Source organism: Miniopterus natalensis, chromosome 19 (assembly GCF_054644295.1).
Source record: "Miniopterus natalensis isolate mMinNat1 chromosome 19, mMinNat1.hap1, whole genome shotgun sequence".
Lineage (NCBI taxonomy): Eukaryota > Metazoa > Chordata > Mammalia > Chiroptera > Miniopteridae > Miniopterus > Miniopterus natalensis.
The window spans coordinates 13242066-13269169 of NC_142099.1; the positions used below are offsets into that span (position 1 = coordinate 13242066).

At 47.7% G+C, this 27104-nt stretch overlaps 1 protein-coding gene across 2 annotated transcripts in view; it reads right to left on the bottom strand.

Moving 5' to 3' along the window:
- Positions 1 to 27104, bottom strand: part of KCNN3 (potassium calcium-activated channel subfamily N member 3) — a 125221-nt gene that overhangs the window by 42740 nt on the left and 55377 nt on the right. The window contains exons 3-4 of one of the 2 annotated variants that reach the window (XM_016221661.2): positions 8290 to 8708; position 8116 (exon numbers count right to left, since the gene is read on the bottom strand). In XM_016221661.2, the coding sequence (XP_016077147.2) occupies position 8116; positions 8290 to 8708 (420 nt within the window). The remainder of the gene's footprint in view (positions 1 to 8115; positions 8117 to 8289; positions 8709 to 27104) is intronic. The other variant, XM_016221660.2, reaches the window with a different exon arrangement.

Sequence of the window (27104 nt, forward strand, 5' to 3'; positions counted from 1 at the left end):
AACGGAGCCGCTGAACATTACTTTCCAAGGCCTGTGGGTACAAAGCATGAGTTCCTGGGGGAGAGAAACAAGGAAACAAACGCTTGCATATTGTCACGCATTTTCACTGCAGAAAATACAACACAGTGTAACAAAAATCACATGTGACATCCCACGGAGAAAACAACTTCATATTTACATGTACTTTCCAAGCATTTCCTACGCATATTGTATCTATGTGTTTTCAATTCATAGCATCCTATATAATACTATTTTGTATGCTCCTTTTTCAGATATCATATCACTGTCTTCTTACTTTATATTCTTCGAAAGGCTGATTTTTAAAACTGTTGCCTAACCGCCCATCATATGGATGTGCTATTATTTATTTAGTCATTTAAATCCTGGACAGTTACTTGGTTTCTGATTCTCCACTGCTGGAGACAGCACCATGCTGAGGAATCTGGACATAAATCGATTATTGCATTAGCAAAGCTTCCTAGAAGAAATGCCCGGTTAAAGTCACAAACTTGTACAGGCTAGCGCGACATACTGCTTAAGTGTCTCAGAGAAAGGTGGCACTAGTTTTCCCTCCTGCCACCAATGTGAGAGAAACACCCCCCCACCGCCCCCCACCATCAATAACAACTTTTTAATCACTGAATTATATTGATTTACATTTTTGTAAATGTAGTTCTAGCTTGTAGTTCTTTGATTAGTGAGGCTAAATAGGCATGTGTTTCATTTTATTGCCTTTTTGTATTTCCTCTTTTGTGGTAGTCTATTTTTAGCCTACTTTTTTTACTGAGAAGCTGAGTTTTTCTGATTAGTGTCTAAGACAGGCCTTGTATAATAGGGATATTTATCTCTTGCCATGTTTGCAGCAAATATTTTTCCTAGTGTAACATTTGCTTTTTAAGTAAGTTGATATTTCTGAAGGACAGAAACCTAAAGCTGTATATATATGGTGTTATCAAATACCCGTCTTTTCCTTCATGGTTCTTCTCTTCTGACATTTTATGCTTTCCAATTCTTTTCCATCTCAGAACTGATTAAATATTCACTTTGTTCTCTAGAGCTAGTTCATAGTTCTTCTATACTGACTCCAACTGGAATTTATTTTGCTGGCTGGTGAGAGATGGAGTTCTAACTTGATTTTTTGTCCAAATATCCAATCTCCCCATTAGCATTTATTGAATAATCTATTGCTTCCTAATTGGTTTTCTTTCTCATATATTGGGTTCTTACATGCTAGGGTTTATTTTGGAGTTTTCCATTAGGTTTCATTGATCTGCCATTACTGATTTTTCAGTAGTGCCAGAGGGACTTCATTACTTGAGTTTTATAATACATTTTAATATCAGGTAGAGAAAGTTTCCTTCAGTGTTCTTCTCTATAAGAAAAAAAAAAGTTAAGCACCCTGGACGGTTGATTCAGTTGGTTGAGAGGCCACCCGATTGATTCCCAGTCAGGGCATGTGCCCGGGTTTCAGGCTCAGTGCCCAGTAGGGAGCACACAGAGGCAGCCCATCGATGTTTCCATCTCTCTCCCTCTCCCTTCCTCTCTCTCTAAAATCAATAAAAACATATTTTAAGAAAAAAAGTAAAGCTAGTTTTATTTATTAAAACATCCTCAGAATCAATACTTGCTCTTCCCCCTTAATATTTCTAATTCTGTTTATGTTTCCTAACTTTTTTCTTGATTAGATTTATTAAGCATCAGTATCGTTTGGATTTATAAATTCTGTTTTTCTGTTTTTTAAATCCATTGATTCCCACCTTTGTCTTTGTTACAAATTTAATCTGCTCTCCTGAAGTTTGTTTCATTCTTTTAATGAATTCAATTTATTTTCATGCTTTTTTTTTTTAACTGAAAAACTTTAAGGATATTATTCATCTGAGTACAACTTCGGTCACATCCTGTGGTTTGATATATAGAGTTGTCATTGTAATCTTTTAAATAGTAGTTTGAATAATTCTATTTTGACCAAGTTGTAATTGAGGAGATTGCTTGAAAAGTTCCTCCAAAAAGTTTTTTTTAGTTGAAGATTTATGGCCTTATTGTTAGAGAATATATCTGAAATTTTTTTCTCTGATGTTTTGGAATGTGTGGCTAAGAAGTTGACTGACTTTTGTCAATGTTCCATGGGTGCTTTAAAGGGAGATGTATTATTTGTTTATAGGCTACAAAGTTCAATATTTATCAGTTCATTAAAACATCTCATAATTCAGATTCTCAACCTCTTTATTTACTTTTGCATAAAAGTTTGAAGTTTTACTATGTTTAGTCTTTTTATTTCTATTAAAGTGATTCTTTTGGATCATTCAATGGTTTTTGCTTTGAAGTCAACTTGATTTAAAACGGTGATTTCTACTCAATTGCCCTTACCTAATAAATCTTTGTTACTCATTTATTTTTCTTGGTCTTTCCATTTAGGGTACCTCTTTTGTAAACAGCATGAAATTAAATTTTGCTTCTAAGTCCTATTTAAGTAAGAGGCATTGTCTTCTAATAAGGGAGAAAAACTCAATTTCGTTGATAGTTATAAATGTCAAGTTTAGTTTCCTCTCATTTTGTTTCATGTGTTCTGTTTTCACTTCCTTCCGGCCTCCTTTATTTTTCTGTTTGATGTTTGTATGTTCCACCCAGCGGAACAGTCTCAGGGTGGGTGAAAAACGGGGCTTTCAGGTACGGTGTTGGGGCCTCAGGTCTGCCACACCCTGGCTCTGTGACCCAAAGCGCATTGCTTAACCTCTCTGTGCCCCAATTTCTTCACGTGTGGACTGGAGACAGTAATAACCCCAGTACCAAAGCTGTGCTATGGATTAAGTGAAATAATACCTGGCTGATGCTATTATCATTACTGTTATACTTTTAAAATTCTATCTGTGGTTACCTTTAGGTTTAAATTATATTTCTCTAATTATTAGAATCTAGTGATAAGGCTTTTTAAATTCTCTTCTGCCTAAGGCGATGAATTTAGCATGCTTTTTACTAATCCTTTCTAGCCTTCTCTCTCAACTTTTTAATCTGAGGGTTTGCAATCCTCTAATTATTATGGAATTATTGCTTTTCTTTCATACAGTTACTCTTTCCAGAATCTACTTTTTCTAGAATTAGGTTTTGCAACGTCTGGATTTTATATTACGATTTCAATGCTGTCCACCGGTCTTTCTTTCACACTGTTCCATTCTGAAGATCTTAATTGTGATTCATCCCTTGGTCAACTGGCAGTCGAGCTCCCCAAAAATATAGGTTGTTTACCTTCCGAGTCCAAAAAAAACCCCTCCAAGAATGACTTTTGTTTTTCTTGTTTCCTCAGTAATGCCCTAACGTCTCCTGGGATCTAGGGTTCCTGAGGAAAAGTCTGCTCTGTTCCCTGCATGCTTCTAGGACTGCTTACCCTTATGATTCAGTAAATTTTCCAGAAAAAAAAATTTTTTTCTCTCCTTCTAACTGGAAAATGGAAAGCCTTTCTGATCTGCCTAATCTTAAACCTCCTCACTGCCCCTCAGCTGGCCAATTCTGGAAAGGTTTTCTTCGTGCATGTCCTTGATTATGCTTTTATCCAAATGATTCTCGTTTCTTCCTCCAAAGATAATTCTAATTCTTGGATTTAGTCTTAATTTTATAGCCTTTAGTTCAGTCCCACTCACCCTCTTCTCTCATATCTTTGTTCTGGTCTTCTACATTCAGAGAGAACTTTTAAGTTTGTCTTCCACATTTTAAAAAGTTCAGTGCCTCCAATATGGATTTTCTTTTTGCTGAAGTGATTTTAGTTTTCTGGAACCCTCTGCTTGTGTGAAACAGATACATTTTCATTCCACATCTGCCCACTCTTCCCCATCACAGACACCGCACCTTCTCGCACCCTGCGAGGGATGCCCAGGAATCTTCTGAGGCTGCTTTTCGTTCCTCATAAGTAAACATTCTTCTGCATCTCCAGGATTATTTTCCTCTTTCTTAATGCTGCAGATTTGTTTCAAAGGCCTCACGTAGGATCCCCTTTTCTCCCCTCATGTCCTCTCCTTTCCTCCATTCCCTCCCACCCCCGCCGTGACAATCATCTTTGAATTCCAGTGATCTGTCTACACCTGGCAGCAGCTCCTCTGCCCTACAGGGCGCTGACTCCTTTCTCTAACTAGAGGGCAGGGCTCCTGGGTCTAGCAGGCTTCATCTAATGTGGCAGGATACAATCATCATTAACTAGTCCTCTGACACCCCAAACCAGTGGTTTACAAACCTTTAAGATCATGCACTCCTGCTAGTAAACATTTTTGGAGCATGCACCCTCCCCCTGCTACATGTATGTGCATCATAAATTGCACCCAAGTATTACCATCTACCTGTGTATTAAAATATGAGCAGTGCTAATTTTTTAGATAAAAATAACTACGGCTAGAAGTTCTGATCATTTCTTCCCATTCTTCTGGGAGTCCCCACATGTGGTCCACATTGGAGGTTGTACCTCAAACCCAGGGGGCCATGAGAAACCACAGTCCTCAGCCCATGGTCCTCAGGCTCTTCTCAGCTCAGCCCAGCACACAAGCCCTACTTGGGGGCTCGCATCCCCCAGGCAGTGTGCTTCATCCTGTAGATGGGCTCCCTACTGCTCCCCTCGGAGCTGAAGGCCTGCCAGAGGGGGGAGGAGTTTGTGGGAGGAGGGAGGTCCTTGCTCCCTGCCTTCTGGTTGGTGCAGAGCTGGGTGTCGGCGATGGAGGCAGAAGACAGTGGAGGAAGGAAACCTCTTTTTATCTCCCTTCTGAGGGGGGTGGGTCTGTTTTAATGAGACAAAGAATGAGCGACTGATTGGTTTTCTCTAGTCCTAGGGGCCAGGTCTCCAGAATCAAATTTCTCATTATGATACAAAGAACCAGAAAAAGATGAAAATTCATAACATCATCACCAGAGACCTGTTGACAGGCCAGAGATACTGAGACAGCCTGTGTGCACAACTCCAAGCCTCAGGAGGGAAGAGTCCAAAGGGAATCCATTCAAGGGGCTGGCAGGTCATCTACAAACCTGGCTCAGCTCGCAGGACTCAGCCCACTTTATCAGTGTGATGGGAGGTCTTGCTGCTCCTCTAGTCGAGATAAACACATACATGTGAGCTGGCAGACCTCTACCCAGGGCGTGCCAGGGAGGTCCGCTTCCCCAGCCCGCTGCCCTTCGGACTGGGGCTGGGGCGGGGGGGGGGATCCCTCCACCCGAGAGGCTGCTCAGCGGGTGACAGTGGTTAATGAGGAGGTTCCTCGGATAGGCCCTGGGCGGCCTGTGGGAGGCGGGCAGGCAGCCAGGAGAATCCCAGAGCGCCCCAACTGCCAGGCCTCGGAGCCCCTGATGTAATGCCTCACTGGGGGCCAAGGAAAACAAGCCTGCTGTTGTCGCCGCCCTCCCAGCAACCGGCTGCTGCCCTCCCAGCAGCAGGCTGTTCCGGAGAAGTACTAACTCCCCCTCCCTACGTGGAGGGAGGAAACGTGAAAAACCTTTCTCGTCACATAAAAGCCAGCCCAAGACATGAGAAATGTCTTTCAGAATGCATCTTGCCGAAGTGGGATTTCCATAGCAACTTCAGAAGAGTGTGTATACAACCAGAGTGAAGGCTAGGCTGACGGAAGCCACCTGGAATGCGAACAAGCCCTGCTCTGGGTGTCAGGCAGGAGTTTTCCTAGAGCCTGGCAGTCTGCTCTGTGACCTTGAGCAAGTCATTTACCCTCTCCGCTGTCTAAGGTGACAGCATCATTATCAGGTCAAGCTGAGAGAGATCATGGTCATCTTGCCAACCTCACTCTCCCACCGGGGTCTCCCCAAAATAGCCCCTCTTCCAGGCTCTGTCCAGTCTTGGATTGATAAATTCCTGTCTCGAGGCTTCTGCCAATCTTGCTATTCTTTACATTGGGAAAGGACAGTGGTCATTTAAGCTTGATGCTAAAAGAAATTGCTTGGTCTTTTTAAGAGAAGCATGTTGCCTGATTCAGAAAAAACATACTGCCCAGCCAGTGTGGCTCAGTGGTTGAGCATCGGCCTATGAATCTGGAGGTCACAGTTCTATTCCTGTTGCAGGCTTGATCCCCATTAGGGGGTGTGCAGGAGGCAGCCAGTAGATGACTCTCTCATCATTGGTGTTTCTCTCTCTCCCTCTCCCTTCCTCTCTCTGAAATCAATAAAACATATTTAAAAGAAAAAACATACTGATTCACACACATTTTCTATAGGTCAGGTTCCTGGGAAAGAGTCTCTGAGACTCTGAGATTGGGGTGCAAGAAATTTGTTGGGGCTGTGCTGAGGATTCACACCGGTGGAAAGAGAGGGAAGCAGGATTGGGTGGAGAGAGAAGAGGAAATGAGGTGCAGTCACAACGGGGGCCTCTGGTGATTCCCTCAGGGAGCCCTGGAGCCTGGGTGGCCTGCAGAGTTGTCCTGCTGAAGGTGAAGGGCTGGGCCTTTAACCTCCTGCACTGACGAGCCACGGTATGCTTGCTGCCCTGGGCAGGGAGCTTGAACTTGGCTGAGGCTCTCCCTTCAGCCAGGGCAATTCTGGGAGAGGGCTCGGCCACAGCAGGCCACCCTAGCTGAGGGACTGAGAGCCTGGACCTAGAGGGGACATCTGGGGGATGCACCACGGTATCCACTACACTTGGATCTGTTTGAATTTAACATGAAGTCAGCCCTGAAGACAGTGTAATAAAATGGTTAAGAACATAGACATCAGAGGCAGACAAAACTGCAAGACTGGGATTTATGTGCAGTCACAGTGGCTTTGACACTCTCCGATGGGGAAAGTGGCCAGGAGAGTCTAGGCCATAGTTTCCCTGTAAGTGCAGGATTCGGCCTGGGGTGGTGAGATAAATATGAAGTTCAGACTCAAAATCAAGTTCAAGTCTTGGCTTCACACTACCAGCTGTGACCTCGGGCTAGTGCCTTTTTATCTGTTTCCTCAACTCTAAAATGGGGACAGTCATGCTACCTGTGTCATAGGTCTATTGTGGGGGCAAATGGAGATAACATGTAGGAAGTATCTCACATAGAACTGGCTCAGGCTAAACTCCCGAAAAGCAGGAGCAGTGAAAACACCTACTGTGGCTTGAATATACCTCATGTTAGAGCTAAGCAGAAGCCTTTTGGTCGAGGGGCCGTTTCATAAGAGAAAGGAAAACTTTGGGTGAACTTCTGATTTGCTCACTGTTTCTCTGTGCCTTTGGACTTCAGCCGGGGCGTGTCAGTCGTGTCTGTGGACAGAGGCCTTGCAGAGCCGTTCAATGCCAAACAAAGTGCAAGAGAGTACTTTGCAAACTATGCTCTTGGAAGCACGCTTATTTCCCAGTAAAAAAATAGTCACTTGTGCTTGTTACACATTCAATAGACAATGAAATTGCGCTTGCAGGTACTTTACCCCATGTTCAGCCCAGCTGCTCATCTGAAAACTGGGGTGACCGTACATGCCAAACAGGGGTGATCTGAGGACAGGGAAGATTTCAAGCACCTTAACAGGCTGTGCAAATTCAATTATTGTTGTTGTTAGAAGACTCAGCTTCAATCACTTAGAAAGGAAAACTGGAACATATGGCAGGAATCTGCTCTAATTTTAGAAAGGCAGCCACGAAATTCCTGAGTTATCAGGAATTCGTTATTATTAACTCTCACTATATTGTACTTCAGTGTACAGGTCACATACACTATCTTGTTTAGCTCTGTCAACAGATTCTGTGAAGTAGGCATTATTATCCCCAGCTTGCAGATGAGAAAACTGAGGCCCAATGACTAGCACGATGTTGCTCAGCTAAGAATACCACAAAGAGTTTGGGGTTGGAACCCAAGCACATGCTACTTTGAGTAGTGAGGCATCAATAGTGTTATACGTTGAAAAGGGTCTGTGAGCAAATACTTTTGAGAAAATCTGGACTAAACAAAATCAAACCAGTGTCATTACTGTAGGACTTCTCAGAGCCTTTAAAATGGTAGTGAGTATAATTCATCTCCAACAAGAAGAGATCATTCAAAACCTGCAGTGTTACGCCTGAGAACAGTTAACGATGTGACCAGAAGGTGTTGATATATTTTGGTTTACAGAGAGGGAGCAGACAGTGAGCAATACTAGACACGCACTTTCCCTAGCTTACCTTGGTCACGCTTCCACGCTGGAGCTCATCTTCAGCCTAGGGGCCCTCCCCCTTCCCATTTTCTCCTATGAGGTTTGGGGTACTGCCCATCTCCATCAGGCGAACACATCCTGGCACCCCGCTCCCCCTCCCCGTGCGGGCTCTGCGCTGGGGAATCGTGGGCTGCGTGGATCAGGGCACCGCAGGAATACCTTTCACAGACGCGGACGGTCCAGGCGGCGATGATCCACAGCGAGATGCTGAACACCAGCAGCACGGTGCCGGGGCAGATGGTCATGAGGGTCTTCATGACGAAGCGGGTGTTGAAGTTGATCTTGTTGAGGGCGCCGATGCTGCGGGACGAGGCGTCCGTGAAGAGCTTGCTGTGCAGCAGCATGACCCGCGCGATCAGGTACAGGCGCAGGAACATGGGGATGGACAGGATGATGTCCACGTCGGCCTCGGCCCGCGACGGCGTGTAGGAGAAGGCCAGGCGCGCCGTCCAGAAGAACTTGTACTCGCCGGGGATGGGGTGGATGGCGCACACCAGCATCTCCAGGCTGATGTAGAGGATGCGCTCGTAGGTCATGGCTATCCGCCAGTCGTCCGCACCGTTGTCGATCACGAAGAGCTGCGGGGAGCAGGGAGGCAGCCGGTTAGCGTGGCCGGGACGCAACCCACAGTGCCGGAGGCGCAGGGGACCCACCTCGGGCCGTCTGGAGCCCTCGCTGGTGTGGTGAGCGCCTTGGACGGGAGTGGGGAGACCTGGCTGAGATGTTCACCCTTGGGGCCTCCATTTCTGTAAATTGCTCCCCCAGGTCCTTCCTGCTCAAAGGTGCCCCCAAACTGGCTATTTCAAGAGAAGGAGGAAGAAAAGCTCATTTGTACTAAAACCAGGTCCCTAAGCTCCTGCCAGGCCCTGAACTAAGCCCTGGAGGGGAACCTGGAGGTGAAAAGTTATGTTTTCCTTGTGAGCCAGGGGATGCAGGCTCCTCGGCCCAGGCCGAGGAGGGACCCGCCAGTGTCTGCTTTGTTCTCACAGGGAGCAGCGGGTGTCGATGGTGTGGGCCCTGGGGAGGAACTGTCTGGGTCTGGACCCTGATCCTAACGCTCACTAGCTCTGTGATCTTGGGCACCTCTGAGCACCTCTCTGTGCCTTGGTTTGCTCATCTGGGGACGATAGTACCTGTAGCTGCCACTGTGAGCCTGCGATGGATTTTTTATACAAAGCATATAGAACCCTGCCTAGCACCCAGCAAACGCTCTTTAAGGATTAGCTATTATTATTTTTAGCATTACTAATGGGTGGGGTCTCAGTCTTTCTATAAAATAAGGGTTGGACTCGGTGACATCTAAGCTCCTTCCAGCCCTAACCTTCCATGAAACTGAGATGCCTACTGTCCTGCCAGGAGGAAGAGCAGAGCCGCTTGAAACAAGCATTCACTGAACACCTACTGTGTGCCCAGCCTGGACTTGTGCTGGGGTTCACAGATGGGGAAGGGCTCAGACTCTGCTCTCAAGGAGGTCCACCAGGAAGACTCAGGGTTGAACAAAACAGCTCTGAGCCTGAGGAGCATGGAGGGGAACTATGGGAGCAACTGGCTGAGGGGCTGACCTCTGCTTAGGTGGCTCTAATTAGGAAGGTGGGATCTCTAAACAGGAGAGGGTACCCAACACACCCAGACTAGCCTCCCCCACCCTCCTTCCCCAGTGCAGCTAAGCCTGGGTGTTTCCAGACACAGCTTTCCATCATCTATGGAAACAGAAAAGACCTAATGGCTCTCCTGGGTTCCCTCTGTTCCTAACTGCCACCAACAGGCCAAGCCATGGCAGCGTGACTGGCTGGACAAACTCTTCAAATACAAAATGAAAACCACCCTCCCTATCTATAATAAAGAATTGCATCAGGTTACTATAGTAACTGGGTTCACTCTGGGCAGGAACTAAAGCAACGAGTCACAGATTCCTATGAGTCCCTGCTGGGGAACGAGATTGTATGGCATCCGACGCATCACCACTGCCCAACCTGGCAGAAAGTTCTGGACCAGGGTGGCAGTGCCACTGCCTCTCGGGTGTCCTGCTTCTGCTTCAGTTTCCTGGTGCACTGTGGGTGGGGGCAACATGCAGAGCGGAGCTAGAGGCTGGGGAGCTAGACTGAGGTCTCACACATAAGCTGTGTGATCTTAGGTGGGTCACACCACTTCTCTGGGCCTCTTTCCTCATCTCTATCATGGAACTGTTAACTTGACCATGTGCACTCATGGGATTAGCATTAGGATCCCGTATTACAGATAGTAAGAGGGAATGTGCTTTACTAACTACTCTAAAAATGTGAAGGGTTATTAAGCTGCGGGCCTGGGGACAATTCATAAACAGTGGGGCGGGTGTTTTGGGTGGGGGTTGGGGGTGTATGAAGGGCAGAGAGTCATTTTATGTTGCGGATTGAGAGCCTCTGTTCAATAGGGCTCCTGTGCAGGGATTTGTGGATCTGCAGGGTGGGCAATATGTCCCAGAAGATTCTATTGCTGTCCCATATGAGAACAGCCTGTGCCTGCTCCATCTGACCCTTGGAAGCACAGCCCTCTAAGCATATCAGATAACAAACACCCCACCCTGCTGTATCCTCACTCATCCTGTTCCTTCCTTACAGATCACAAATCTCAGTTGTGAATATATTCATGTTTACTTGGTTTTTGTCTGTCTCTCCCCCTAGAGCAGTGGTTCTCAGCCTGGCTGCACATTAGAATCCCTTGGAGAACTTGTTTAAAATACACATGTTTAGGCCACCCAGACCAAGCAAATCTGGGTCTCTGGGCATAAGGCCCTGGAATTGTTTTGGGGTTTTTTTAAAGCTCCCCAGCTGATTCTAAAGTGCAACTGGATTAGGACTCACCAGTCATAGTTGAACCTCCAAAAGGACAGGGACTGTGTCTGCCTTGTTCCCTGTGGGATCTCCAGTGCCCAGCTCAGATCTTACTATATAGTAGGTGCTCAATAAATGCTTGATTAGTGAACTAATAACTACCACTTACTGTGTGTCTCTAGATGTCAGCTCCCTCTCTTGGGCTCAGTTTCCTGCTCTGAGGAATGAGGGATGGATTCGATGCGGTGTCTTCTGCTCTGTAGCATTTTTTTTTTTAAATCCTCACCTAAGGATATGCTTATTGATTTTAGAAAGAGGAGAAGGGGAAAAGAGAGAGAAAAACATCGATGTGAGAGAGACACATCGACTGGTTGCCTCCTGTACATGCCTGACCAGGGATTGAACCCGCAACCTAGGTATGTGCCCTGACCAGGAATTGAACCTGCCACCTTTTGGTGTATGGGACAATGCTCCAACCAACTGAGCCACACTGGCCAGGGCAATAACTCTGTAGTCTTATGCAGCCCTCTGACTTGGTGCCTCCCACCTCATGTATGTTTTCGGGGCACGTGCGCTCTCCGGAGACAGGACCCATGCCTGGCTCATCTCGCCTTGCTCCAATGCCTGAGACTGTGCCTGGCACACAGTGGGCAGTTGGTAGAATTCTAGCGAGTAAAGCAGTGAACATGACTGTGTCACATAAAGGAAACTCATTCCTAAGCCTGTGACCAGTTAAGTCCCTGATGATTCAGCTTATGCCATGGGAAGGACACCTTTCTAGTCCCAAAGAGTGGTCCAATCTGGAATAAGTTGTCCCAGGTGATCTTCAAGCCTTAGGAAGTTCTGGAGTTTAGAACCAGAAGTTTGAGCAGCACTGCACCAGAGCAGTGAGGGGGGCTGTGCAAGCAGCTCCAAAAAAGGCCTGTCCCCTACATTTGGTCTCAGCCACCCTCCCAGCCCTGGTTCTAGAGCAGCCCAACTGTTTGCCCTGATGAATTTTGGAAGAGTATTGAGGTGATGTGGACAGGATCTGGCATGTTCTGAGCTATCACGGAGCAGAAGTCTCAGAGGCCTGGGGCTGGCAAACGAGTTTCCTCCTGACCTGGCTGAGATTTGCCCCTTGCATGCTCGCTTCCCTGGGTGGGGAAGGAGAGCTACATCCTCCAAGTTTCTGAGTCTTTCTGCCTCCTAAGGCTAAAACAGTGATTTCATTCATGTGGGGATGGTCAGCCTGAAGATGCTTCAGTGCCAGGGCCTATGGTGTCCTGCAAGTGCCACACTTTCCCCAGATAGTGCCCTGAGCAGAGCTGGCTCCAGACCTAATCCTCCTGCCACTTAACTGAGAGCCTGTAGGATTTTGGTCTGCCGGTGGGAAGGAGATTTTATGTGCTAGAGCAATTCCAAACTTGCCTTCAAGGAGCTCGTAATTAGAAAGGAGAACCAACTCAATTCAATTCAACTCGACTCAATTCAATAAAAGCAATTAGTAAGAACCCACTAGTACCTGAAATTTGCTGAGAGTACATCTTGAGTGTTCTCACACTTACAAAAAAGGTAATGATGTGAAGTGATGGGTGTGTTCATTAACTTGATTGTGGCGATTGCTGCACAGTGTGTACATATATGAAATTATCACATTGTACACTTTAAATATATACAATTTTATTTATCAATTACACTTCAATAAAAAAGAACCAGCTAGGTGAGGACCCTGTGGTGATATAAATATGAATCAGACTCACACCCCATGAGCCAGCTGGCAATTTCAAGGCGCTCTAGCACGGGAGGCACCATTAGGCCCATCTCCGGAGGCTTTCTGGGCAGGAGGGGGTTTCGGTGGCGCCTGGCAGGCCTGTGCAGACAGACCTGGTGCGGCAGCTCATCTAGACGGCCACAGGTTCCTCCCGTCCTGTTTGCTTCCCATGGGACTGTGCCTCTTCTAGCAAGACCACAGTGTATTTCTCAATCCCTTGAACCTGAACTCGGCCACGTGCCTTGTTTTGGCCAATGGGACATTAGAAACTGTGATGTAGCAGAAGTTTGAAAAATGTCACTGCTGTGGAGCTTGCCGTAGACACGTGGCCCAATTTATAGGCAGGCATGCGGAGAGGGAGGCCATCTCCGACTAGGTGCGTGACAGAAACGCACCCGGGTGAGACCGACAGGAATTACCGAGCTGAGCCCGCCCAGGTGGCTGGCCCACATCATGAGCTAAATGACTATTGTTCTAAGCCATTAATTGTCAGGGTACTTTCTTATGCAACAAAACTAATGCTTAACAGCACCTAAGGTTGCCGGTTCGATTCCTGGTCAGGGCACATACCTGGGTTGAGGGTTTGATCCCCAGCTGGGGAGTGTATGGAAGCCAACCTATTGATGTTTCTCTCTCACATCAACGTTTTTTCTCTCTCTCTCTCTCTAAGCATGTCCTCAGGTGAGAATTAAAAAAAACAACAACCAAAAAACAAAAACAACCCCCCCCCCCACACACACACACACAAACGCATAACAAAACTAGCTCATGCACTTACTTATTAGCACGTGTCTTAGGAGACTCAGGTAATTTGCCCAACCAACATTGCCCTTGTAGCTTCTCATGCCACAGCCTCTAGAAGGAACTCCCACCTTCACCCCCCACCCCCACAGCCGACCAGCTGGGGCTGGCCAGTCTTTCTCCAGTAGCTGGGTGGGAGGAGGTCACAGTCAACAGGCAGGCCAGCTTCCCCCGCCCGGTGGCCACATGATTCTGTATATCAAAGAGTAAGTCAGCGGATTCAGAAAGTTACTTTTCGAGCCACTTAATGATTTTGCATGCAAAGTGTTTCTCACATGAGGAAGTCAGTTGGTAGACTGGACCAAGGAACAAAGGCAGAGCAGAACTCACTGGGTGTGCGGGTGAGAAAACTGCAGGGAGTGAAGGAACAGTGAATCTTGTTGAGAAATTCTGGGAGTAAATTGATTAGCTGGCAGCTAGCAAAGAGGTCAGTCGTGGGCATTCCATCCTTGAATGGCCAATTAGAGGTATCAAAGAAACAACTTCAGCTATTTAAGGGTTCTCCAGAAACCCTGGAATTTTGGCTGTGGCACACGGGTGCATAACAGGTGCACTCTCTCTCTCTCCTCTCTCTCTCTGTAAAGTCTGCTGGGCCCACCTATCTACACCTCCACCTCAGCCAGACCAGATCTGTATGCTTTCCTTTTAGAGTATCTCACAGTTCCCCATGGGGGCCAACTCTGAAGGGCCATCTCGTCACCCCAAGACAGGTCAGTTCAGGCTGGCCAGCGTGGCTCAGTGGTTGAGCATCAACCTAGGATCCAGGAGATCAAGGTTCAATTCCTGGTCAGGGCACATGCCCAGTTGTGAGCTCGATCCCCAGCAGGGGACATGCAGGAGGCAGCCAATCAATGACTCTCTCTCATCGTTGATGTTTCTATCTCTCTCCCTCTCCCTTCCTCTCTCTGAAATCACTAAAGATTGAAAAAAAGAAACAGGTCAGTTCAAGTGGAATTTCTAGAGCCCACTATGTGTTAGCTTCAGGGCCCAGGACAGGCTGTCATAACAGGGAGACAACTATCCCAGAGCCTCCAGTGTCAACGTGACAGAGGGCTGAGCACCAGGCCCACAGGAGCCCTTGCATTTTCCTAGGAAGCACATGGGAAACCTGCCTTTTCTCCCACCCCTTTCCCAGTAAGTTCGGAGCTGATTCATCGGATTCACTAGTTTTCCCCATTCTGTTTTGAAAGGCTGAGGCCTTTCAGCTTCTTTATTTAAGCAACTTCTTTAATTAAAATGTGCTCAGCTGTTAGGGGAGCTCCTGCTTAGACGTTCTGACCAATTTGAAAAACTTTCATTCTTGTGCAACATTGAATTTTTTTAAATTACAGGAGAGAAAATGGAAAAGGCCTTTTGGGTTCTCTATTCTCTGTGAGAGAGCAACTCCAGGGAAAATTTCCATCATTAAAATACACACACACACGCAGAAAAAAAGCAAAAGGAAAAAATTAAAGATTTTCTTGAAATCCAGTAGTAATATATTTATTTTTTCAAACTCTCTGGAGCATGTATTCTGCATGTACACCATTACTACAGGGGTTTCCATGGAAACGATATCAAAAGCCCTGTAATACCTAATTAGGTTTCCCCAAGGACAAGAGCTGATTGCCAGTGATGAACTGAACTCCTGGGTTTGCAGTGATGGTTAATATAAAATTTCCAGTTAGCAAATGTAGCATGGAACTAGCTTAGGAAAAGGGGAGGGAGGCAAAGGTAGAAAAAGGCACCTCTAAAGAGGCCAGCAAGTAGGTGGGCTGTCAGAAAAAAAGGCTACTCAGAGGTCTGGGGTCCATGCTAGCCAGCTCTGTGTCTTTCTAAGAAGAAATCCTCCCCATCTGAAACTGCTGGGATGCAGTGAGCCAAATGGCACTTGGCCCCGTGTAATATCCCGCAGTGACTCTTTGGCCTGGCCAGGCCAGGGTTCTCCTGCGTGTTCCTGGCAGAGTTCACCTGCGGTCTCCTGCCAGTGTGCATGAGAACCCACTGGGAGTTTTGAGTCTGAAGTTTGTTTGGGACAGCCAGAGACCAGTGGTGACCACAGATCCTTTCCTGTCCCCAGTTCTTAGAGAATGAAAGCCAAGTTATAGCATTTGAGGAAGTCAGTATTTTTCTCTCACATGACAAGAATTTCTTGATCCCTGACCACGGTGCCACTGGGGATACAGGATTCTGCCACTGACCCTCTACGCTTGGGCAAGTCCCTTTCCACTGTGTCTTCCCATGGCAGAGATCTCACTCTCTCTTCCTGTAACGCCACAGTCCTACCAGATTAGGCCATTCTTGTGATATTATTTAATCTTAATTACCTCCTGAAGATCCTTTCTCCAAATATGTCACATTGGGGAGGGACACAATTCAGTCCACAGTAGAGTCCTCATGTGTCAAAATTACCCCAAAGCCCAACTACAGCCAAGCCAGGTGATTTTGCACATCCTGTCTCACTGAAACCTTCAAACCTGCCTGTAAGGAAGTGATATTCCCATTTTTTCGAACAAAGAAACTAAAATGCAGAGAGGTTAGATCCATTTCCCAGGGCCCCGCAGCATCCAGTGCACTCCCAGGCCCCACGTCCTTTCACTGCCAAGCAGGACCATCTGCTGGGGATGAGCCAGTTTGGAATTTACTTGGTTTTATTCTAAAAAAAACCTCAAGCTCACTCCTCAAAATGTTCATTTCTCAGAAGAGTCTTCACTGACCACAGAATCAATACACAATTAAAATAGGCTGGGTCTCTTCCGCATTGTGATTAGCAATCCAGATTGGTCTGTTTGTGGAGCTAAGGCACCTGCCTTCATTTTCACAGATGGGTTATCCATGTACCACCTTCCCCACCCTCCCTGTCTTACCCCCTTGGGGTAGATCTGGTGGCGGATTTCCCACTGGGGAAGGAACCATCTCTCCTTAGGAGCCACCTACATACCTAAGCACGTTTGCTAACGAACAAGGCTCCTTTGGGGCGAAGTCAGGGTGTGGTCAGAGGAGACCAACACAGGGCTTCATTTGTCTGCTCTAGAAATGAACAGGAACATTGGAGGTTGGGGACAGGAGAGGGGAAATGACTGAGGAGCACCTGGGCCAGTCCTGAGACAGGAGGGAGGGCTGAGCCCACTCAGTAGCAGCAGAACAGTGTTGAGACTTTCAAGGACAAGAGTATGCAAAGTTCAATGCCATGTTGCTTGTTGTGCCATCAGCAACATCACCCCTTCCCCTTGCTCTCCACCCACAGAAAGTCACCTAACCCAAAGGCCCTGATCATGGGTCCTATGGGGATGAAGGGACCAGGAGGTGAGCAGGTGCCCACAGAGGTCACTATGTACAGATGGGGTTGGAGAATTCAGCAGAAGCAAGAATTTGCCAACTCATCAGAGAAGCTGCCAAGAGAGAAATGGAAGCTCCCAAGAACTCCCAGACACCTGTGGAGAGACACGGGTCCCCTCCTTGTGTGGGGTGAGAGTTCATGCCCAGTTCTATCTGAAGCAGTAAGGGCAGGGTGACACTTCAAACACTTGGGTTACAGTGGCCACACCCAGGTATCATAACATCCATCTTCCACTCTGCTGCTAAAATGCAAACCAAACCATGTCGCTTCCCTTCTTAGAGCCATTCAGGGCCTCCCAGAGCATTCAGAATCAAGGCCAACCTCCTCCTCATTGTCCTTGGCAAAAGGGCCCTTCCCTGAACCTTGTGATCCCTGAACTTCTGTCCGTTGGCCTTTGCACAAGCTGTTCTCTCTTCCCAACTTCTTCCCAGGGAGCTCGTTCTCCTTGAAGCTCCAGATCAAGCATCTCCTTTCCACACATCTTAGCTGGCCTCTTCCCAACCCCAGATAGGGTTACTTGTCTCCTTGGGGATTCCCCTGTCCCTGTACTGTCCCAGAGCCAATCTTCAAATAGCGGCTGGATGACCAGAGGTCTGGAGTGACCAATTTCAGGGGAGGTGGGGAGGGAGCAGGGTGGCCTCTCCATCAGGCAGGAGGGATTGCAGCCTCACAGGCACCGGGCCGTGCTGTGTGCTTTGCAGGCATTGTCTCATTTAGTCCTAATCAGGGCTCTGAGACAGGTATTATTATTCCCATTATACAGATAGGGAAACTGAGCCTCAGAGAGATTAAGTTCTTTGCTAAAGGTCAGGTAACTAATAAGGGCAGACCTAGGCTCTAAAGCCAGGGAAGACACGTTCCAAAGTCCACAGTCTTGGCCACTGTGTCCAGGTCCCAGGCTGTGCGAAGTGGGCTTGGTGGGCCAACCCTGAGTGTCTGCCCACCTCGGGACAGGCCAGTGGGTATTTCTGGGTCTTTACGTGCCTCGGCAGATCGGGGAGTTAGAAGGTTTCTGGACACCTGCTAAGTCGTGGGTGAGAAGAATCGTTTTCTCAACAGGAAGTTTCTGGTAGGTTTCTATTTCGTTTTGACACATGATGGATCCTGCTGAATGTTTGTGGAGTAATAGTGTGACCCCTGACCTGCTGTAACTCCAACCTGTGTGCCGCTGGAGAGGGGTCCTTTAACTCTGGCTCAGAGGGTGTTTTTGCAACTAAAAATGAGGCGGTTTCTGGACCTAGTAACAATGTGGGGTGCTGAAGAGCCAGGTCAGGACCAGGTGTTAGCAGTGGGTGGGGACTGTTTGCTTTTCCCCTACTGACTAATATGCCCTTCAGGTCACAATCAAGGACCAGTTCACACCCCTCAGAGGCGTTTCCCAACCCCCAGTGGAGGGGCCCTGCAAACAGCAACTTCAGCCCACTGGTTGTTCCCACTTGCTTGGAAATGTCCAAAGCACCTTTCTTTACATTAACCCTCTCAGTCCTCACAACAACCCCACAAAAAAAGTACTGTTATTTTCCCTGCTTTATAGACGAAACAACTACCCCAAGATCGCACAGCAAGTGAACGGTGGTGACAGGATTCAAATCCAGAGTCCACACTCTCAGCTGTTAAGCCCCTTGTACTCCCGGCTGAAGCAGACCCGTCCACCTGCTGGTGGGTGCCCAGGGCCCAGCGCCCACAGGACCACAGGGCTCCTTGAACAGAACGTCTGCTGGGCACTGTGTTCAAGAAACACAGGCTGCCCTGGCTGGTTTGGATCAGTGGTTAGAACGTTGTGGACCGAAGTGTTGTGGGTTCGATTCCCGATCAAGGGCACGTACCTGGGTTGCAGGTTTGATCCCCAGCTCCTGCCAGGGCATGCACAGGAGGCAACCAATCAAGGTGTCTCTCTCACATCAACGTTTCTCCTTCACATCCCTTCGTCCCTCCCACTCACTCTAAAAATCAGTGCGGAAAAAATATCTTTGGGTGAGGATTTACAGAGAAAAGAGAGAGAGAGAGAGAGAGAGAGAGGGAGGGAGGTAGGGAGGGAGAGAGAGAAAGAAAGAAGAAAGAAAGAAAGAAAGAAAGAAAGAAAGAAAGAAAGAAAGAAAGAAAGAAAGAAAGAAAGAAAGAAAGAAAGAAAGAAGAAAGAGAAAGAAAGAAAGAAAGAAAGAAAGAAAGAAAGAAAGAAAGAAAGAAAGAAAGAAAGAAAGAAAGAAAGAAAGAAAGAAAGAAAGAAAGAAAGAAAGGAAAGAGAGAGAGGGAGAGAGAAAGAGAGAGGGAGAGAGAGAGAAAGAATGCCCAAACGAATGTGTAAATGTGAAAATGTGACAAGTTAAGATGACAAAACTACATTGGCGTGACTGTAAAGAAAAACATTTTAATTGTTTGCATTTCTATGATTCTCTCAAGGCAGAATAGTCTTTTGCAGCATATGCACCAGAGAGAGAAAGAAACCAAAAAATAACTGAAAGAGAACTGCTAACAAAAACTACTAATAATAAAACAAAACAAAACACACCAACCTAGAAACAACCTGAATACACATCAGTGGGAAAACAGTTGAATAAATAATGGCGCTCATGCTGTGGAACATTATTGGCTGTTCTTTAAAATGAAGTGGATCTATTTGTATTGACTTAGAAAATGCTCGTGATATGTATTCAGTGAAAAGAGGAAATTGTAGTATAATGGGTATAGTGTGATTCCTCTTTTAAAAAAAATAAAACAGACACCCACATATAAAACAATCCCTATATATGTATATATAGGTTCATATATTTTTCATGTGGACACACACACAAAAGGTGGTGAAGCCTTCTAGTTAATCACTAAATGGTTAATGCCAGTACCTCTGGGGAGCTGGGGGTGGGAGTCAGGGAAACTACTGATTGATTTTTACTTTGATAATTAGAACTCACCTCTGTGTTAAACAAGCCCATGTTGCTTTTATAATTTTGAAAACCCAATAACATATATTTTTAAAAGAATTGTTCTGCGGAAAGCCACTAGTTAGCTTAATGGGGATGTTTTAAGCATGGCCATTCTTGGAGGAACAATGATCTCCTGAGTCCTTTCCCTACCCTGTCATTTTCTATGCAGAGCTTCGGAGCCCCCAGGAGACCCCACCCCAGGATTTTGTGAGCAAAGCCCTGCTGGAAGATGTTAATAGCTGGGCTCATCTCACAAGGCTCCCTCACCACCACCAAGGCCAGTTTCATTACTTGTTCCCTAGCCCTTCTCACGAAACCACCCTGTGAAATATAGTTTGAATGTACATAAACTGAACACTCATTTCAAGGCCCACCTCTCCTGCACATTTATATCGCAGGCGCTGAAAGCCACATCCGTCAGCAGAAGGCTCACTGGGACTGGGCCACAGCATGCCCTGTGCAGTGCCAGACTCCATGGGTTACCACGGAGATCAGGGTGCAAGTTTGTGCCCAACGGGGAGCACATAAGTCAAAAGAATTAAACAAAGATAAGGCCATGAAAGTGACCAGCTTGGCAATGAGTGGGGTTATGAGATTTTTGTTTTAACTTCTCTGCTGTTCGCATGAATTCAAGAGGAAGAACCAAACCTCTTCAAGAGCTGACTTGCGTTCCTTTGGGCATCGTGCCAGCCCCTCAGCAATCACCTCATCTGCCAACCTGTCTGTAACATCCTGTCTATAAGAGCATCCTTCCGCTGCGCCGGGGGGGAGGCAAAGGAAACAATGTGATCGCAAGAAAATCCTAGCCGGGGTGGCAGGCGGCACCTGTGCCATAATCAGTGGAGAGTGACACCATTGTAGGTTCAGAATTGAGAGTGGGTGGAAGCAGACAGCCAGAGAATAAATCCTGGCACCATTGTGGTAAAATGGTGATGCTCACTGTGGGAATCTTGAAAGGGAACAAAGGGCCCTGAGGTTGCTAATGGGCATCCCTTTGCAGAGGGTCAGGTGACTCATGCAGCACCCTGGATGAGTTATTCCTCTTTCTGCCATGCTCCTCTAACCATGCCAATTCTCTTCCTTTACCGGGACTGTATTAAATAGCCTTTCAACGAGCAACAGAAGGAGGTGGGCTCTTAGTGGAGCCCAGTCTATAAATATAGGGTAACAATAGGAACCAGAATGCTCTGCAGGGAACTGCTGGGACTTGCCCTCCCCATACAGCATACGGAAGATTTTCACAGGGGTTTCTGCAACTGCTCCCCAATTATCATCCCAGAATGGTAATAACAAGCTATGAGTTTATTCATGTAATATCCATGAGACCAAGTTCTCTTTAAAGGAGAGGGAATTTGCAAGTTTTGTTATCTCCATTATTCCAGTTTAGCTGGTCCCTAAGAGGCTCTAATGATAGCAAGGGGGATTTTGGTTACAGAGGCGGTCAAACCTTGGGGGAGGAGCGGGGGAGACACACACACACACTCAGAGACAGAGATGGAGAAATCCTCCCCAGGGAAGTGTTTTCAAAATGGAATGTGGACCTATCCATCTGGGAAAACCTGTATGGACCCTGAAGGCCTTTCTGGTCCGTTTGCATGAACTACCTTCCCTTGCCTATAATTCAGGTAGAAGTTTCATGTTTTTCTACCCCTGAAGTTGTTGGCAGAACTAAAAGGAGGTTTCTCTGCACATACTCCCTCCTTTGGCCAGGTCTCCAGTGAATTCCAGTAGGTTCCTTCCCATAATTTCATTCCCAGCCAGACCAAGGGGGGTTCCCTGAGTTTTGGTCCTTGGACCTACACAAACAGCAGGAAGCCACTAACCCAAAACCATTGCCCTCAGGAATGTTCTCACCACAAACACCTCGAAGCCAACCTTCTTATTCCAAATGAATGTGGACAGTCAATCCAGAAAGAAAGGGCTATTTAAAAGCTGTAATAAATCATGTGCCAAGTGAGGTGTCAGACATGCAAACCAGTGAATGAAAAGTCATAGAGTTGCAAATAAAGTGGTGTGTTGAATAGCTCACCACTGTCAGGCTCTTTCTGCCCACAGCAAAGGCCCAAGGGAGGTGAAGCACTGTCCTTGCCTCTGGGCCAGGGAGCAGGAGCACCCAAATATCTGCTCCTTGGCAAGAGGCTGACCTTGAAAAGGCCACACCTAGATTTCCATCTCTGCACCTTACAGCAAGGGGGGGGGGGGGTGTCTGTGTGGTCATGGGAAAAAGAAAGCAACCAGTGGGTTCCTGCTGTGCAGAAGAATAAGTCATCTTCTCAGCGTCTGCAGGGCTCCAAGGGCTCGGGTCCCTCCTCCATGGCTTCCCTTTGCATGTCACATCCCCTTGCCCTCTCCCTTCAGCCTCACTGTCCATCTTTTGGCTGTCACACTCATCTTCTCCTTCCTGTGTGCCTTTGCGCATGCTGTTCCTTCAGCTCAGGATGCTTTTCCCTTCTCTCTATGCCAAGTTTGCCTATTCATCTTCCCACCGATGGGTCCATCCTAGGCTCTTTGTGGTATTTACTATAGTTGCAATTTTACAGTTATTTGTGCAATTATCTAAGGTCTCATCTGTCCTGAGTCTGTAGGCTACTTGAGGGCAAAGGCTGAGTCTGTTTCTATCTTCATTGTCTCTCCTGAGCCTGCCCTTAATACTAGGTACTTAATAAATACCTGAGGAATGAAAAACAATGAAGCCTACCTTAAACGACCTCATGCCCAGGTGGAGAGATTCTCTTAGGTCCTTCATGTAAATGACTCCATCAGGCCTTTCGGGCAATACCAGTTTTTAGAGTGAGGAATTGAGGAGAGAAAAGGCTTGGACTGTGGAGGTGACAGTTGTCATGCTCAGTACGCTTCACTATTGCCTGTCTGGTCTCCCTTTCAGTTACTAAGTTACTCAGCTGGACTGAGGCCCCGAGGAACAAGCGCCTTGTCTGTGGTTGAGCCAGAGTTGCAGGAGCAGCAGTATGTGGGAGCTGGGCATGGGGCACTGAGGTGCAGCAGGAGATGGCACTACCCAGGGAAAGATAAGAGGAGCTTCTCTCATGTCAGCTTGCCCAGAGTGCTTTGTGAGGATTCTGGGAAGGCATCTGAGCTCATGTAGAAAGAATGCTGGGATTGATTAGTCATGTCTGCTCTGGGCCTCACGGGACTCCAGCAGCATGCCTGTCATATGTCAGCCAGCCCTGTTCTGAAGAGGCAGGGGAGGTCGTTCACTGACCTTCTGGAGAGCTCTTTCCTGCCCATCTCCCAGGGCCTGCTTCTGGGTAACAAGGGAGGCCATTTCTTCATAGTTAGTGGTCAGGGCTGAATTTCCCACAGCTGTGTGGTTCCTTAAGTAGCCTCTGCTTAAGTTACTGAGGTCACCGTAGGTCATTCATATCTTTCATACATGAATGTTTAGATATAATTTTTAATTGGATGAATTTAGGTGCACAGACTTCTCAGGCTACAATTCATCTGGCTACAAAGGCCCATAGTGAACTGGTTGCAAATTTGTGGTTTGGGAGACAGCCATGATTCAAGAACTGGCTGTGCCCATAAAGCAGTGGGTTCGGAAATGCCTGATGCTGGGAGCCCAGGGGGGACCGAGCCCCCCACACAGCCCAGCCTGATGGCCCCACAGGTTGGTGCGCACAGCAAACACTTGCCCAGGTGTGCAAGGTGCTTCTGAGCACTTGTCAGTCATGGGGCAGGAAATGAGGCAGCGCCTGGGAGATAGAATACGGTCTTTTTGATTCTGTGGTTTGCTTTTGCAATAAATGAAAGAGTTTTTCAAATGGAGCTGGTGGAATTGAAACAATCACTAAACCAGGAAATGAAAAGGCATTTGGGAACTGGGGCTCAAGCCTGTCAGCCTGGTGTGCACCCAGAAACAGGGAGTGCTCTGCCCGGCTTCCTAAGGAGCCTGGGACAAATTAGTACCTAAAAGAGCCAGCCCTAAGACAGTGTCATCTCACTCCTAATGAGGACAGTCCCAGGAGAGGGGGGTGAAAAGGCCACCAGGATAATCCGCCTCATTCCTTCCCCTAGAACAGAAGGCAGAGAGAGCCTGGCAATGGGGTCATTTAAAGCTCATATTAATGGTCGCCATATTACCATGAACATTAGGGCAAGGATATCCTAATTCCTGGAGACAGTCAAAGATGGTGGAAAGAATTGGAACTTTGGAGTCAGGCAGAGTAGGGCTCAAATGATCTCTCTTCAACTGAACAGCTATGTGATCTTTGGCAAGTTAATTAAGCCCTCTGAGCCTCACTTTTCTTTTCTTTTCTTTTTTAATATGTTTTTATTGATTTTAGAGGGAAAGGAAGGGAGATGGAGAGAGAAAAACGTCAATGTGTTCCCTCCTGTACACATCCAGACAGGGGACTAAACCTGTAACCTGGGCACGTGTCCTGACCAGGAACTGAACCGATGACTTTTTGGTGCACAGGACAACACTCAACCAACTGATCCACCCCGGCCAGGCTGAGCCTCACTTTCTTGAGAAGATATATTGTGCCATGCTCAGCTCTGTAACCACCTACAAAATGAACCAGAGAGGCCCGGGTACAATTCTGGGGAATTTAATTGTGGGTAGGGATTTATTGAATCCCCACTGGGTATTTATTGAGGGCCCTGTGCTGGCGTGGGTACCTCCCTCTGTCTTCACAGAGCTGCTGCTCTGCCACAGGACAGAGACACAGGAGCCAGAGTTGGCAAGGGGGGTGGGGGGGGCGTGTTTCTGACTCACCTTCACCCAGGAGATGAGTGTTCAGGGCCAGGGTTTGTCATGGGACCCAGTGCAGAGCTCCAGAGCGGGTCTGCTATAAGTGGCCAGGATACAGGACACACTGGGACAGCAGATATCACCTATCCCTGTGCAGAGCAATGCTGGGCACCAGTGTGATGACAGCCAGCCTAGGAATTCAGTCCCTGGACTCCAGGCTTCACCAGGAGCCACCCGTTAGAGGGAAACAGACCAAGACTCTCTCCACAAAGCTGTCCCGGGCCAGAGCTGGCCAGTGGAATCCAGCCTCCAGCCTCCTTTCTTTGAGATTCTAGGGGAGACCAGGAGAAGGCAGCTGGGGAAGGCCCCCACTCCACACAGGGGAGGCCCTTCAGTTTCACACGGAAAGCCCTGCTTCTCCGCTAAGTCCCTCTGACTAAAGAAGACCATTGTCTTGGCAAAATGGGAGAAGGCCCTTCACATCCTGAAAAGATGTCAGCACGCGGTGACAGTTAAGGCCCCACGAGACCACGAGACCCCCAGAATCACTTTTGGTTCTTTTCTATCCACGATCATTAGGAGAGCACCTCTGCAGCTTCTGTAGGCTCCGTTCCCGGGAAGAAAATAGATCAATGAGAAAGCCCCGCCCGGAGGCTGCGCCCACTCTGCAGCCAGCGCGCCTTCTCCCCTGGAGCCCAGGCCCGAGGGACAGAGGACGCGCTCGCAGCCCCGAGAGAAGAGCTGGCCGAAGAGGCTATTTAACTAGAGATCTCTTTCTTATCTTTTGTACCGTAAGAACAAAATTCCTTTCTGAGAGTGACATATCTTACACTTCAAACAAGTGCAACTTTTGCCACTTATTTTTAAGTGCACTCGCCTGCTAAAGTGACAGCAGAAAACCGGGGAGGAAATGAACAGGATGGCACAGGCACAGCTTCCTCCACGGCTGGCGCTTCCCGCAGCAGCTGCAGGACCTGGGAAAGGTTCCCGAGAAGAGCCTGAAGAGCTGACACCCCAAGAGGATGTGTAATCCAAGTGTGAAAAACTCCACCTCCAGTGCTCCGTTTGTCACATCAGCTCACAGGTGCTCTGAGAATGCTCGTGGCAGCTCCGTGGGAGGCGCGAGCAGGTGCGCCCCAAAAGAGGAAGGGCCCACATCCACCAGTGGGGGAAGAAGACCGTAGCTCAATGTTCATTCACTTGTATATCGATTCTGCAATTATTAGCACCTACTGTGTGCAGGCACTGGCAGTGAGGGTGGGATGAAATAAAAAGAGCAACAAACCTAATGGCAGTTACCGTATTGAACCCCTACCCTGTGCTATCACTCTGCAGAGGGCTTTCTGCGTATTATTTCATCTACTGGCCACAGCGACCCGTTGAGGAAAAAGCTGATATGATTCTGTTTTACAGATGAGGAAACTGAGGCAGAGAGGCTTAAGCAACTAGCCCAAGGTTTTAGAGCTAATAAGAGGCAGAGCTGGGATCTGTACCAGATCCCCTTGACTCCCGCTAGAGAGGGGAATACGGTCCATGTGTGCTTTCTGAGCTTGCTGGCATGAGCGGGCACTGTGTTCACCGCATCGCAGAGAAGCACATGCACTGCCCTGTGTCCAGGAACTCGCGCCCCATCAAGGAAGGAGGAGAGTTCACATAAATGCAGGGAGGGGGACGGGTAGGATTGGTCCATATTCGGGGACCACAGGGCAGCTGTCCTGGGCCAGCCCTGGACAGCATGGAGCCCAGCCTCAGAGGTGGGGCTTTGAAGTTCAGGCTCAGGGGTTCAGCTTTATCTAGAAGTCCCTGAAGGGTGAGCATATGTGATAGAGGATGACCTGCTCAAGGTCGTGTTTTAGGAAGACTACCAGCTGCCAATGAATATTTATAACCTAAGAATACAAGGAGAAACACAATACCTAGAAAATTACAGAAAAAAATAGGATCCATTTACTGAAACCCTCCAGCCAGACTCAAGCCCAGGAAACTTGAGTTTGCCCAACGCCCTGCCTGCTGACACAGGTATGCCGGGGCCCATATCACGAGGAGGGAGAAGGGTCCTAGTGTCCCCTGCAGGTTTCCTGTGGCTGCCACCCAGAGGTTCCTCCTTAGCGCCGTTCTCCAGACTTTTCATGCATTCGTTCTGTCCTGTTGGAAGGGACTCCTGCCTGTATTTTGAGGGCCCTTGTTTACCATGACAAGTCACTGCTCTGCCCTCTCTTATGGCTCACCAAGGCTGGGAAGTGCCTGTTTTGGGGGACAGAGCTCTCTTTCTTCACCTGGCCTCTGCCCCAGCTGAATGCATTGGGCTTTGGTCTGTGGCCAGGCCTGAGAAATGGCTCAGAAATTCCCTGGGCCCAACCCACCAGTGAGCCTGAGGGTCTTCCTTCCCTGGGCAGATTCCTAGAGACTCCGGTGATTTGGGAACAAGAAGGGACATTTGTGACCACCAGCAAGGTGCATGGGTGGATTACTAGGGCATCCCAGCAGGCCCCAGGCAACTGCAAACATTTTACCATAATCACATTAGGGCCGCAGCTGAAAGGACAGCAGCTTCGACCAGGCTGCTCCAACAGCCAGGGGGTCTGAATGATGCTTCTGACAGCAAAACCCTCTGAGCTGTAGGTCAGAATGGACACCTGTCACCTTGGTGACCAGCGGT